Raw genomic sequence first — 12,973 nt, 5'->3', positions numbered from 1 at the left:
GGCGATTTTAGGCGCCCCTGGGGGGCCAACGGCTGGAGATGCTCTAAGCTAGCTAGGGTAGTAGTGGGTGATGAACTTTGTAAGGTTTGGTCCCTCATTTCGTTCTTTCTGTTTTGTCGGATGAGATTCCGAACTTCCTATGTTAAATAAAGCGCAACTTTAATTAAGAAAAACTGCTCAAAACACACACATAAAAAAACACAGCTCAAAACACAAAATATACTCATAAAACCAGGAGAGCAGAAGAGAATGATAAAAATAAGTAAAATTCCTCTTCCCCTCGCCGCTGCCTGCCGCCGCCGTTGTTGAAGCTAAAGGGAAGAGGAGGGGGAGGACGACCACCGGGCGCCCTGCTGCCTCCGGCACGAGCTGCGGCCTGCTGCCGCTACACAGCCTCGTGCGCTGTGCGCTAATCGCCGCCCCGGAGGCGGCGGCGGCCCTGCGGTTGGCTGGTTGCGGGAGACCGATGGCGCCGGCGAGGAGGAAGCGCGGCGCATCTGCGGCTGCTGCAGCGGCGGCGGCCGCGGCGCAGTGGAAGGTCGGCGACCTGGTGCTCGCCAAGATGAAGGGCTTCCCCGCGTGGCCAGCCATGTTGAGTTCGGGCTTCTTTCTCATCTGTAGCCTCGTACGCAGTTGTCCGGGTAGCCTGTGGCTTGGGAACTCGGGTTAGCTTGCTTAGGGTTTCGTTCCAGGGTGGAAGGCGGGCCTTGTGGGGCCTGCCATGCTGCCATTTTGGCCAAATCTTAGGTTCTTCGATGGCCTCTTGCCCCGATTTGATTGTTTTAGCTGTTAACCTGTTCTAGTTTTTGTGCTTTTCTTGCCGCTTACCAGTGAGATTTGGTATGCACACGGTTTAGGATACGGAAAAATGGATCTTTGAGTCAGAGAAGCTGTTTCTTGTTTCATTTTCCCGAGCTTTTGAAATTAGGTGATATTCCTATGTTTTATCGCAGCTTAACTAGTTTCATTTCTTGTTTTCCTTCTTCTTTCTTCTAGCTGCTGGTTTTTTTATTGATAATATTTGGCGTTGCTGGTAATTTAGAGTTTAAAGGAACTGGGAATCATGTAGGATTTGAGTGATATGTCTTAACTCTGTTTGGACTTTGGATATATATACATCCCTGCGCCTGCTGTTCGAAGTTTGTTAGTTACATAATGTGCTCTTTATTCATTGTGATTTGTTCAAGTTTATTAGATGCATAGGTTCCAATTTGTGTTTTGCTCTTAGGACCCATTAGTACCTGTTTACACTGGTGCAAGGTTCTTTGTGACTTGTGAACAAATTGTGATTTCACTTTGGCATGTTAAATGCGAACTTTTGATTGCTTGCTTGGCATTAATGGATCTTCAAGATAGGGATAAATAACTAAACTATGACCCGACCTTATGTTGGCCCTTGGACCACCTTGTTTACACTGGTGCAAGGTTCTCTGTGATTTGTGAACTACTTATGGTTTCAATTTGGCATGTTAAATGCAATCTTTTAATTGCTTGATTAGCATTAATGGATCTCCAGAGACAGGGATAATAAGTACCTAAGCTATGACCCGTCCTTGTGTTGGCCCTTGAACTTTTTTGCGCATTGGATTAATCCCTATTTATTTACTTTTGTCCAGGAATATCGGTTATCTTCAATATTTTCTTCTTTGGGACATAACCTTGTCCAAAGTTCTTGTTCAGTTAATGAATTCATTAAGCTGTAATAAGTGCGTGATGCATATGTTATTTTTGTTATAAGTGGTTTGGCTTAGAGCTAAAAAAATCAAACTGTATATTGGTGTTTCATGGTTGGCAGTTTACTTCATAAACCTTCTGCATTTGATTCTCATCATTGGCTAATGTTTGCATGACTCAACAAATTTCCTTCTCAACGTTGTTTTCAATAGTTACACTCGCTGCACAAGTATTCTCGAAAGTGAAAACTTCTAATGTTAGTATCACACTCGCTGCATGCTGCATACTTGGTTAAGCTATTCGTTTGCTGAGATGCTTAGAGCATCTACAACCACGATTGCCAAATTTGGCACCCTATATGTCCGCGGACGCGCCCGAGTGTGTCTGTGGACAGTGGCCGGTCACCCCCCATATCTCCACATCCGTAGCCGTCCTCCTCAAATGTCCGTCCGCCCCCAAAGCCATACAACCCATGCAACGTGTTCCGCATTTACATAGATGCAATTTGAACATAGCAATAGCAAACATATATTGGGGGATAGCAAGTTTCATCATCACATAGATACAACCAGACAGAGTGTTCATCACCTAGTTACGATAAAAGATAGATAGATACTTGTGGAGGAAGAGGCCGCGAGACTTCACCACTTCCTTGCCGGCCGCTTCCTCTTGGGGTCTTCGGAGTGATGGGTAGTCCTCGGTGTAGGCGCCGGCGGCTGAAGGGGCGGTATCGTCGTTGGTAGTTCTGTTGTCGGAGGAGGATGAGCGGATCCCAGCCAGACGCCGGGCGGCGCGGGCGTGCCCTCGCGAGACGGGCGGCTTTCTTCACGGCAGCCGCCTTTTGCCTTGCGAGGTGCTTGGACTCCTTGATTATGATGCGGAGTGCCGTCGCATTTTTTGCGGCGGCAGCGACGGGCGTCCGTCTCCGCTGAGGTGAAAGGACCGGAGGATGACGTCGATGGATGATCTCGTCATCGTTGGTGGCGGGCAAAAGCGGCTCTGGCGCGGAATTGTAAGATCCGCAGCTGGACCGGCTGGAGGCGGTCTGCGCCGGCCTCTGCCTTGGATGGCGATAGGCCCACGCCTTTGACTCGGGCAGCCGCGACCATTGGTTCGGCGATGCTGGGGACAAGCACTCAGCGCCGCCCGAGAGTAGTGGCTGGAGGTGCTGGGTGCCATCGGTTGCCAGCTGCCTGGCGAAAACTGCAACATGCGGTCGCAGGCTGACGCGGAGCCGCAGCTGCCCCTCCGGGTCATCGAGGAGGCTGTGGAGCTTGAGCTCCTGCTCCTATCCATCAGTGACCGGCGGAGGGCAATGCGGAATGCGAGCTCCTCGTCGTCTGGAGAGGACGAGCTGGAATCCTTCTTGACGAGTGCCGCACAATTGATTGTCTCGGATTCGCTGCCGGATCTGCTGCCATGGTGAAGGAGAGAGTACGAGGAGGGGAGGAGACGGGGCAGTGTAGACGGAGCAGTCAAGAAGAGTGAGGACTTTGACTAGAGTTTGGTCCGGGTGGGGTATTGGTGGGGGCGGGGTGGGCTATCGTAGGCCGGATCGACGTGGCGGACGCGTCCGGTACGCCCCAGATACGGGCTATGTTTGGGGAGTGCCGGTAAGCCCACACGTTTGGGCTGACTATGCGAGGTCCAGTTGGGTGGCAATTTGCTCTCTGGGCAGTGACCGGGCAGGTTGCCCGGATGCCCGGATGTTTGGGGACGATATGAGGGCTCTGGCTGTAGATGCTCTTAGTAACTATTCTATATGTTCAGTTGAACTCGAAACTGTTACATAGACATCCTGCATCAATGATAAAGAAAGCTCTAGGCGCTAATTGTGTGTCTTCCCACTGCATAGTGCTTATCTCGCCTAAGCGAACGCCTAGCACGATTAAGCGCTAGGCATTTTGTTGTCCCCTCGCGCCTTTTTTCACTGTCCTGCATACTTCCTTAATCGCTGTGTGGCTGTATTTACCAAGGAGTTATTAAGTTAACTGCAGAATGTGCTAATTTGTTCCTTTGCTGATGTTAGACTATTTCTGTGAGGGAGAAAGTTTGACATAAATTATTTTCCTTGTGTTTCAGTTTATTTTATTTGAATTTGCTATTTGCATGCTTTGCAGATAAGTGAACCAGAGCAATGGGGTCTACCTTCTGTTAAAAATAAGCGTCTGGTCTACTTCTATGGAACTAAACAGATGTAAGTTCTGTTTTGAATGAAACCTTTCATTTTTGTATGGAGTTCAGAAGCTGCTTGTATCTACCTCCATCTGTTTAGTGTGCGTTGAAGTTTTTCTATGGCTCATCTGCTTTGTCTTTATAATTGGACAATTGGTTATATATGGAGTACTTGTTATGGTAAAAAAGAATGTTGCATATCTTTGTAAGTATGTTTTCTTGGGTTATTATGTCAGTGCCTACTTACTATTTGCGCACCACTTTACTTTCCTGAGTAAATAATGTTGTTTATCCAGCTATAAGTTGCAGATTAGATAGATACTTTAGCATGGATTAACATCTGGTTGTCAAAACCTGTTATTTTATTTCTTTCTGTAATTTGCACGTGCCTATTTCTTAGTTCAACAAATATATATAGGATAAACTTAAGGTTGTTAACTCTGGACAATCCACTTAACTGGAAAAATTACATGCCATGGGTAAGAGAAATCAAACTACACATTTAGGGCGTGTTCGGAATCTATCTAGCTTCTTAAAACTTCACAAATCCAGCTTCTAGAGCTAGCTTCTCACTTCACCTGGCAATTCCGACACGTTCTGCACGCTTGACAGCTTCTCCCAGCACTTGTACAATACCATCACCAGCCATAGGGAAGATGCAAAGGCGAGCTCACCTTAGGTTGGGGCGAGGGGGCGAGGGCGAGGAGGCTGGCTCAAAGGAAGACATGGTGAGCACCGGCATCAATGGCGTCAAGGTGGGCGTCTCCTGCCGGTGGGGTTGCTGCTCCTGGCTGGCGGCGCTGGAAAGTGCTCATTCGGGACGGGATCCAGCGGGAACGGGGCTGGAATGGTCGGATCTACTGGCGGAGAGGCTCGCCGGCCGACGAAGGGGTGGAATCGGGCGTGGCGGCGGCAACCGGCGGCGCTGGGTAGGTCACGAGCAGAAGAGATGTCGAGGGAGAGAGGGGAACAGGCGTCGGGGTGAGCCGTGCGAATCGTTTTTTCGACTTGGCGGTGGCATCCCCTTGTAATTATGCCGAACTCCTCACTTCTCGTTTTCCTGGTCTATCCTGGAGCTGTGATTTTGGTGCTTTTTGTTTTTACATTGGACTCCGGCTGTGCTTCTCGAAGCTAGCTTCTTCGAGATTTTTCGTTCGGCTCAGCTCCGCTCCAGCTTTTTGTGAAGCGTGGAGCAGGAGGACATCCGAACACACCCTTAGGCCAATCTCTTGAAAAAATTGGAGTTATACTGAGCATTGAGAAAAGCACAATTAGTTTCCGGCACAGTCCTCTCTTTGTTCTAGTGTCTGAGAAAGTCACACTATCAACATGTTCAGTTCAAGTTATCATATGGAGTTTTTGACAACCAATAATACAATGGTGTACAAGCCAGGGGAAGAACCTGCTCCTCGACCTTTAGGAGTAGAATAATTCCTTATTTCTCCCTTTCTTAAAATGTGCTTCTCTGTTGGCCTAAAAAATATATTCCAAAAAATATATTTCTTCCCTATTTGGCACCATGGAAAAATTATATGCCATGGGTAAGAGAAATCAAACTACACATTTAGGCCAATCTCTTGAAAATATTGGAGTTATATTGAGCATTGAGAAAAGTACAATTAGTTTCTGGCACTACTCTCTCTGTCGCTCGCACTACCAACATGTTCAATTTGTTTCGAGAAAACGCAAAAGAATTTGCGTTTCATTATATTGAGCCGGAAGATATCGGGGGTACAACCTCCAGAAAGGAGGGACACGCGCGCACTCACACACTGGACCGTCCTCGCCAAGCGACTACAACTAGGTGCCCTCAACTACAGACACGCAGCAACATTAGGCCTCGCCCAGCCTTGCCTCCAGCCAAAAATGGTGAGGCGCCGAGACTCGGAGCAACGGGGCAGCATCACCGCTCCAGGGATGATTGCAGCTCCAGGACTGCCTAGCAAGGTTTTTGAGTCGTCGACTAATCGCAGACTAATCGCCGACTAATCGCCAAGTCGTTGGAGCGAGGTTGGCTTGCGCAGGCGACTTGGCTTGAGGAGCGAGTCGCGCGACTGGTAGGCTAGTCGATGATTAGTCGGCGACTAGTTGGGCGACTAGGACCTCAGAGCAGGGCGGCTTGCTTCAGCAAGGCCAAGGGAGGGAAGACTGGGAAGGTGAGGAGGCCAGAGTTCGAGGGAGGGGAGGAGGAGACGAAGCTGGAGAGTGCGCCGCCTGTACGAGGAGAAGCACAGAAGAGACGAAGGAGAAAGGCACATGGGAGCAGATGCACGGTTCAGATTAGAGCATATGGACGGTTGGGATTTTTATCTGGAAGCTAGGGTTACATAATGGGCCTATTGGGCCAGCTCTCTAGCACAAAACAGAGGAGGAGCAAGACGCGTGCTCCCATTCCACATCAGAATCGCCGCCTCCATTGCTCCTACGAGCTGCTGCTGCCTTCTCCAAGCTGAATTATACTTCAAGCAGCTGCCTTCCCCCTCCTCCGCCTGCAACAACACCTCTTCCCCCCTCCTCCTCCTCTTCCCCCTCCTCCTCCTCCTCTTAACACCTGGGGCGACTTGGGGCGATTAATCACGATGAGTCGCAGACTAATCGCAGCGAGCCACTAGTCGGAGGCATGGCGACTCGACTTGGCTAGGCGACTCAAAAACCTTCTGCCTAGGCCAACGTACCTCGCACCCATGTGCCTAGAGTTGGCGGGTGAAAGGCAGGGCCCGAAAGGGACTGGTGTAGCATTCGTTGGGGGAGTGCTGACAGTAGCATACGTTGCGACCTGCTCCCTTTGTAGCAGTCTACGCCAGAGCGATGCATCATCAGCCACCATGTGACGTCCCAAGACCGACGCTCCAGATGTCTTCCTTTATTTTAGTTGTTGTTGTGTGTTTATTTTGTTTGTTGCATTATCATAATTATTTTGCATATTTTATTCCTCTATGTTGATACCATGATCATGTTGAGTGCTTTGTCATATCTTTGCTTCTTGCACCATGCTTATCTCATTTGGTTATATTGCGTTGCCATGCCATGTTAAAATGTTTTATTTCATAACTAAATAATCGTAGTCCAAACTTAATAATCTTTATATGTAAATGGGGTAGAAAAATGTCTAGTTTAACATGGTGCACTCTTCTTGCATGTTTAACAACTCTAAAATTGTGTATAGGGCAGAACAGTACCAACCTTAAAATATGCATATGGGGATTCTCCGGACTTGTTGTTTGTTGTTCCGGCCTCATTTAAACTTACCTAGATAGGTAGTTTTCATATGCTTCACCTCTTGTCATGTTTAATAACATTTAATATTGTTGGGTACATAAACGAGAGGGAACTAAATGATTGAATGTGGTGTTTCGTCAATATGCAACTCGTTGCATATTGAGCTTCACTTAATTTGTAGTATTGTTTGTGCACTTTGCCATGCCTTGCATTTTAAACCGGACATGCATCATACTTGGTTGTGCATCATGCCATGTTTATGTGTTGGTTGTTTACTATGTTGCTTGCTTCTTTCCGGGTTGCTTCTCTTGTTAGTTTCGGTTTCGTTCCGGAGTTTCTTGGACTCGTTCTTCTTTCTTGCGGGATCTCAGGCAAGATGACCATACCCTCGATATCTGTAACATCCCGATTCTCGAAATGTTTAAGAAAAAGTTTTCCAAAAATCAGGGCGAGAAAATTTTCGTTTAGTATCGAAGCTTAAATTGGACTTCTATAATTTGGAGGATTTAATTTGAACTAATACCAACTTAAATTAAATTTGAGTTTTGTTGTTTCTTTTAGTTGGGTTTTATTTTGGTCTTAAGCATATTTAAATATGCAAGTCTGTGTTTTCTTTGATTTCTAAGTTCGTGATATTTTGTTTGAGCTTCTTTTTCATTACTAGATTTTCCTCTTAGGAAAATCAATTTGTTTCCCTCTCTCAAACTTTATACCAAATTCCTGTGGACAGTATGTCTTTCCTCTCTCTTCCCTGTGTCAAGCCCACCTATATTTTTCTCACACCTGAATGGGCCAACGGCCAACTTTTCCTTTCTTCTTTCTCTCCCACTTGGACCAAAGCCAAACTGAGCCAATACCCAGCCAAGCGAGCGCCTCCTCTTCTCTCCCTCTGTACGTTTCAATCTACAGAAGAACAATAGTGAAGCTGAAACGTACATGCACTAGCACTCCTGATTCTCTTAAGTGTTCTTAAATTCGTGAGTATATATATGTGTGCCCCTTGCTCCTCTTGCTGACCCATATCAACTCCTCCCTTCTCCCTTCCTCAATCTCTCCAAAACTCTCTCCGAACTGCTGCTGCTCCATGGATGCCGGCGCTCGTTCCCGGTGGCGTAGACCATCTCCATCAGCACCCTTGCGCCCCAAGGTTCCTTTCCACACCACGAATCCATTCAGAGAAGAAAGAACGCGTTCCGTCGACCAGACGCGAACAATTTTGCATGTCCACCAACACTGTTCGTCGAGTTCTTTGCGTCGTTCTGTCAAACTCGGTGAGCAACTATCCAATTCCTTTTGTGCGACTTCAAAACATCATTCAATTTATCTCCTAGACATCATAGTTCTTTCTATTTTTATCGTTGGGCGCGTTGATGCTATTTGTCGCATAAACCGTAGGTCATGGTCACATTTCCATCGTTTTTGTTCATCGTTTGATCTCCCCAGTAGAAGAAACGTTTTATATGGCTGTAGCAATCCCGTAGTGGAGTTAGGTTACTTTGGTTAATCAAGTTTTATTATGGATTTTGGTTGTTTATCGGACTATTTATTAATATATTGTTTTCTTGTGTTCTTGATACGCGTAGGAGTGTGTGTACTAGCTATCTCATAATTTGTGTCTCGTATATATATATGATTGCTTGATTTATTTATTTTACCGATTATAGTTATGTGATATTTCTTTCGTGGGGTATGTAGTCGTATGATATTACTATGTACAAGTTTCGGCAAATTATTATTATGTGTGGTAGTTGATCAGTGAACTTTTGTGTTGGTTTGATATTTTTTTTATATGTTCATGACATGCTTAGGAGTCGCTCATAATTATTTCATAATTTTAGATGTTAGATGTGACTGACTAGATTTATTGTAAGGATCTCTTTTACTTATTATATATTTCTAAATTGTCTCATGTGATATTGTTGCATAGCATGTAGCGCTATCTTATGCATGTGTACAATTTTTGTTGAATGTTCGCCATGCTTAAATTCTATAGGATTATTCTAGGCTTTGCTTTGTTCATTGAATCATTAATTACTTCATGTCTTGATTAATTTTAATTGTTGCTTAGCATTGATATATCTTAGATATGGTTCACATGTTCATTTCTATCCATGTCACACGTTGTTTTATTGGTTTGAAATCATGACATGCCTATGATAGTTGTTTAGGTATTTGTCATGTGTGTTCTTGCATAGTTTTCTTTATGCTAGGTTATAAATGTTAAATAAAGTGCTATGTTACTTTAGAACAATTCCATTATAGTTTCCTGTGGCATAACACATTTTGTGTAGTTGTTCCTCTATTTTCGTACATGTCGCCATCCTAGATTACATGGTTGGTTCCTTTATGTCATGATTTAGGTCTTAGTGCTATATAGAATTTGTGCTCGTGGCATAGAACTTAGTTTATTACTTCTTAGTAATTATCCATGTACTTAACTAGGCAGTAGTTATGCATGATGAATTGCTTGACATATTTTTTAGCACTTTCTCAAGGTCGTGTGTGTTCCATTGGATGCTTTACATGTGTTATATGAGTGTTAGTTTGTACTTTATGATCACACATATGGTTAGCCTTTGCCTGTTAGAGATACATGTTTCCAGTGTATGATCTCATATGACTTAAGTTTGATGCTTCATCAATACCCCGCATGATGATGTGACTGCATAACTAGATTGTATAGCATGTATGTAGCAGTTCATGTATTAGATCATGCCTAGTGGAGTATCTATGTCTTTACAACTATAGATTGTAATAAATAGAAGTGCATGTCATTTTCACTCATTCTAGTATAGTACATTGCTTGATGTCATGATCTGGTTGTCTAACTTGCCTAAATGCTTAGTATGACATGTCCATGTCCTTATAGGACATAACTATGTCCATGTGCTTATATGAGATAACTAGTATGTAAGGTTGTGTGCTCTTGCCATTCTTGATGTTCATGTTAGTTGATATCAACTAAGTTATCTCATTGTTGCGAGTTGTATTATATTAGTATCATAATTTGGCATCTTGTGTGATGATCATTCTTACATAGCGTTATACATTTGTACCTAGTTATAACATTGTTGTATATCTAGATGCCGTTTATGCAAGTGATCTTTCATGTCTTATGGTGTTCCATGTGTTATCGTTGTACTTGTGTTGCTCTTATATGATTGACTTGTCTCACGTTACTATTATGAGTTTTGTATATGTGTCGCAATAGTCCATCACATGCTTAGACTAGTTTACCTTTCATGTTAGTTGAGTTGTGTTGTGGTGATATTATTACCGTTAGTGGTTATTGGTATTAGTCGTTCTTTAGTAATAAGACCATGTCCTACTTTAGTATCTTATCATGATCACTTGTTTGTTGATGCATGTGTTATTCGTTGAGACCTCTAGTGATTCTATACTCACATGCCTTATGTGAAGATGTGTCTTGATTTAGTTGTTTATTTAGTTTTGACCATAGTATTGGATTGGCTCTTGTTATAGCAATGCTCACCATAGTAATTGCGTTTGATGTTTATACTTTGGTTGTTGTTAACCATTATGAATATTTGTATTCATCCTAGTATTTATTTGTGGTTGATAATTACTCTTAACCATATCATGTCTAAGATGGTTGTTCATCCATTTGTTCAATGTGTTGTGTAGTTGTTGTTAATTGTTTGACAAATGAATTAGTTTGATATAATGCAGTTGATTCTATTTCCTTTTAATAATATTTTAGGACTAGACTAAGATCATTTCATTTCATAGTGTTGTATGATGTTTCGTTGCTTGACTAGAATGGTTTGTAATGTTGGTTTAGTTGTCTTATAGAATACTTGCTTTTGTTTGATTATATAGTTGTTGTATATGTTTGGTGATGTCGACCTAGTCGCGTGGCCTTAGTTAGAAATGGAAAGCCTTAGGAATTATTTTCTTAAGAAAATTATATTTCAGAAGGAATATTCTCGTACTCTTCTTCTTCACTATTGCTCTTTTTGCCTTGTTACATTCAAATAAAGTTTAAAGTCTATTTCTATCTTTGCTTGCTAGTTGTTCGCTCTACCGCTATGTCGTGCTACCTATCACTTGTTTTTCCAGCCTCTCAAATTGCATGATAGCCTCTAACCTTTTTCAACCATCCTAGCAAACCGTTGTTTGGCTATGTTACCGCTTTTGCTTAGCCCCTCTTATAGCGTTGCTAGTTGCAGGTAAAGTTGAAGTTTGTTTCATGTTGGAACATGGATATGTTGGGATATCACAATATCTCTTATTTTAATTAATGCATCTATATACTTGGTAAAGGGTGGAAGGCTTGGCCTTATGCCTGGTGTTTTGTTCCACTCTTGCCGCTCTAGTTTTCGTCATACCGGTGTTATGTTCCTTAATTTTGCGTTCCTTACGCGCTTGGGTGTTATGGGAACCTTTGACAGTTCGCTTTGAATAAAACTCCTCCAGCAAGGCCCAACCTTGGTTTTACATTTGCCTAACAACCTAAGCCTTTTTCCCTTGGGTTTCCGGAGCCCGAGGGTCATTTTTATTTTAACCCCCCGGGCCAGTGCTTCTCTAAGTGTTGGTCCGAACTGGGCAACCTGCGAGGCCATCTCGGGGCAATTTGAGGGCTGGTTTTACTCGTAGCTTGACCTATCCGGTGTGCTCTGAGAACGAGATATGTGCAGCTCCTATCGGGATTTGTCGGCACATCGGGCGGCTTTGCTGGTCTTGTTTTATTATTGTTGAAAAGTCTTGTAACCGGGATTCCGAGCCTGGTCGGGTCTTCCCGGGAGAAGAAATATCCTTCGTTGACCGGAAGAGCTTGTGATGGGCTAAGTTCGGACACCCCTGCAGGGTTTAAACTTTCGAAAGCCGTGCTTGCGGTTATGTGACAGATGAGAATTTGTTAATGTTCAGTTGTAGAGAACTTGACACTTAACTTAATTAAAATGCATCAACTGTGTGTGTAACCGTGATGGTCTCTTTTTTATGAAGTCCGGGAAGTGAACACGGTTCTTGTGTTTTGGTTGTGCGTAAGTAGTTTCAGGATCACTTCTTGATCACTTTTAGCTTCACGACCGTTGCGTTGCTTCTCTTCTCGCTCTTATTTGCGTATGTTAGCCATCATATTTGCTTAGTGTTTGCTGCAGCTCCACCTCATTACCTTATGCTACCCATAAGCTTAAATAGTCTTGATCTCGCGGGTGTGAGATTGCTGAGTCCTCGTGACTCATGGATACTTCCAAACAGTTGCAGGTGCCGATGATACCAGTGCAGGTGACGCCACCGAGCTCAGGTGGGAGCTCGATGAAGATCTTGTTTATTGTTTTGTGTCTTTTCCGGTTGATCAGTAGTGGAGCCCAGTTGGGACGATCGGGGATCTAGCATTTGGGGTTGTCTTCTTTTATTTTGGTTCCGTAGTCGGACCTTGATTGTATTCTGGATGATGTATGTTTAACTTGTTATTTGTGTCAAGTGGCGATTGTAAGCCAACTCTTTATCCCTTTCTTATTCAGCACATGGGATTGTGTGAAGATTACCCAACTTGCGACTAAACCATCATATAGTTATGCCTCTAAGTCGTGCCTCGACACGTGGGAGATATAGCCGCATCATGGGCGTTACACACCATCTGCCGCATCAAGTACTCCACCTGCAGCCAAAGTAGAGCCTTCAAGAGGGGAACGACATTGAGACGCTGGTATTTCTTCCGGTGCTCAAGGAGGTCCGGTTAGGATCATGCCAACGCCTCAAAGGAGGTGATGGCACCCTTGGGCGTCGCCGCCACGCGGGGATTTCGCCTTGACCCGTGAGCAAAGACCTCAGATGCAGTGGCAGACCGGACATGGGGAAGAACATTGGAAAAGACTGACGCACATGTAGGGGGGAAGCCTAGGAATGTTGATGTCGCAGGAGTGGGCACCTGCCAGCG

General features: G+C 44.3%; 1 protein-coding gene across 2 annotated transcripts in view; it reads left to right on the top strand.

Moving 5' to 3' along the window:
* The first annotated feature begins 206 nt into the window (after positions 1-206).
* LOC119285795 (protein HUA2-LIKE 2-like) overlaps positions 207-12,973 on the top strand; it is a 40,216-nt gene continuing 27,449 nt past the window's right edge. Inside the window, exons 1-2 of one of the 2 annotated variants that reach the window (XM_037565126.1) lie at positions 207-592; positions 3,795-3,871. In XM_037565126.1, the coding sequence (XP_037421023.1) occupies positions 467-592; positions 3,795-3,871 (203 nt within the window). In that variant the 5' untranslated portion in view covers positions 207-466. The remainder of the gene's footprint in view (positions 593-3,794; positions 3,872-12,973) is intronic. The other variant, XM_037565125.1, reaches the window with a different exon arrangement.

This window comes from Triticum dicoccoides, chromosome 4A (assembly GCF_002162155.2).
Source record: "Triticum dicoccoides isolate Atlit2015 ecotype Zavitan chromosome 4A, WEW_v2.0, whole genome shotgun sequence".
In the NCBI taxonomy this organism is placed as follows: domain Eukaryota; kingdom Viridiplantae; phylum Streptophyta; class Magnoliopsida; order Poales; family Poaceae; genus Triticum; species Triticum dicoccoides.
Note: the sequence above shows the minus strand (reverse complement) of the source record. Positions and strands in the feature narration are given on the sequence as shown.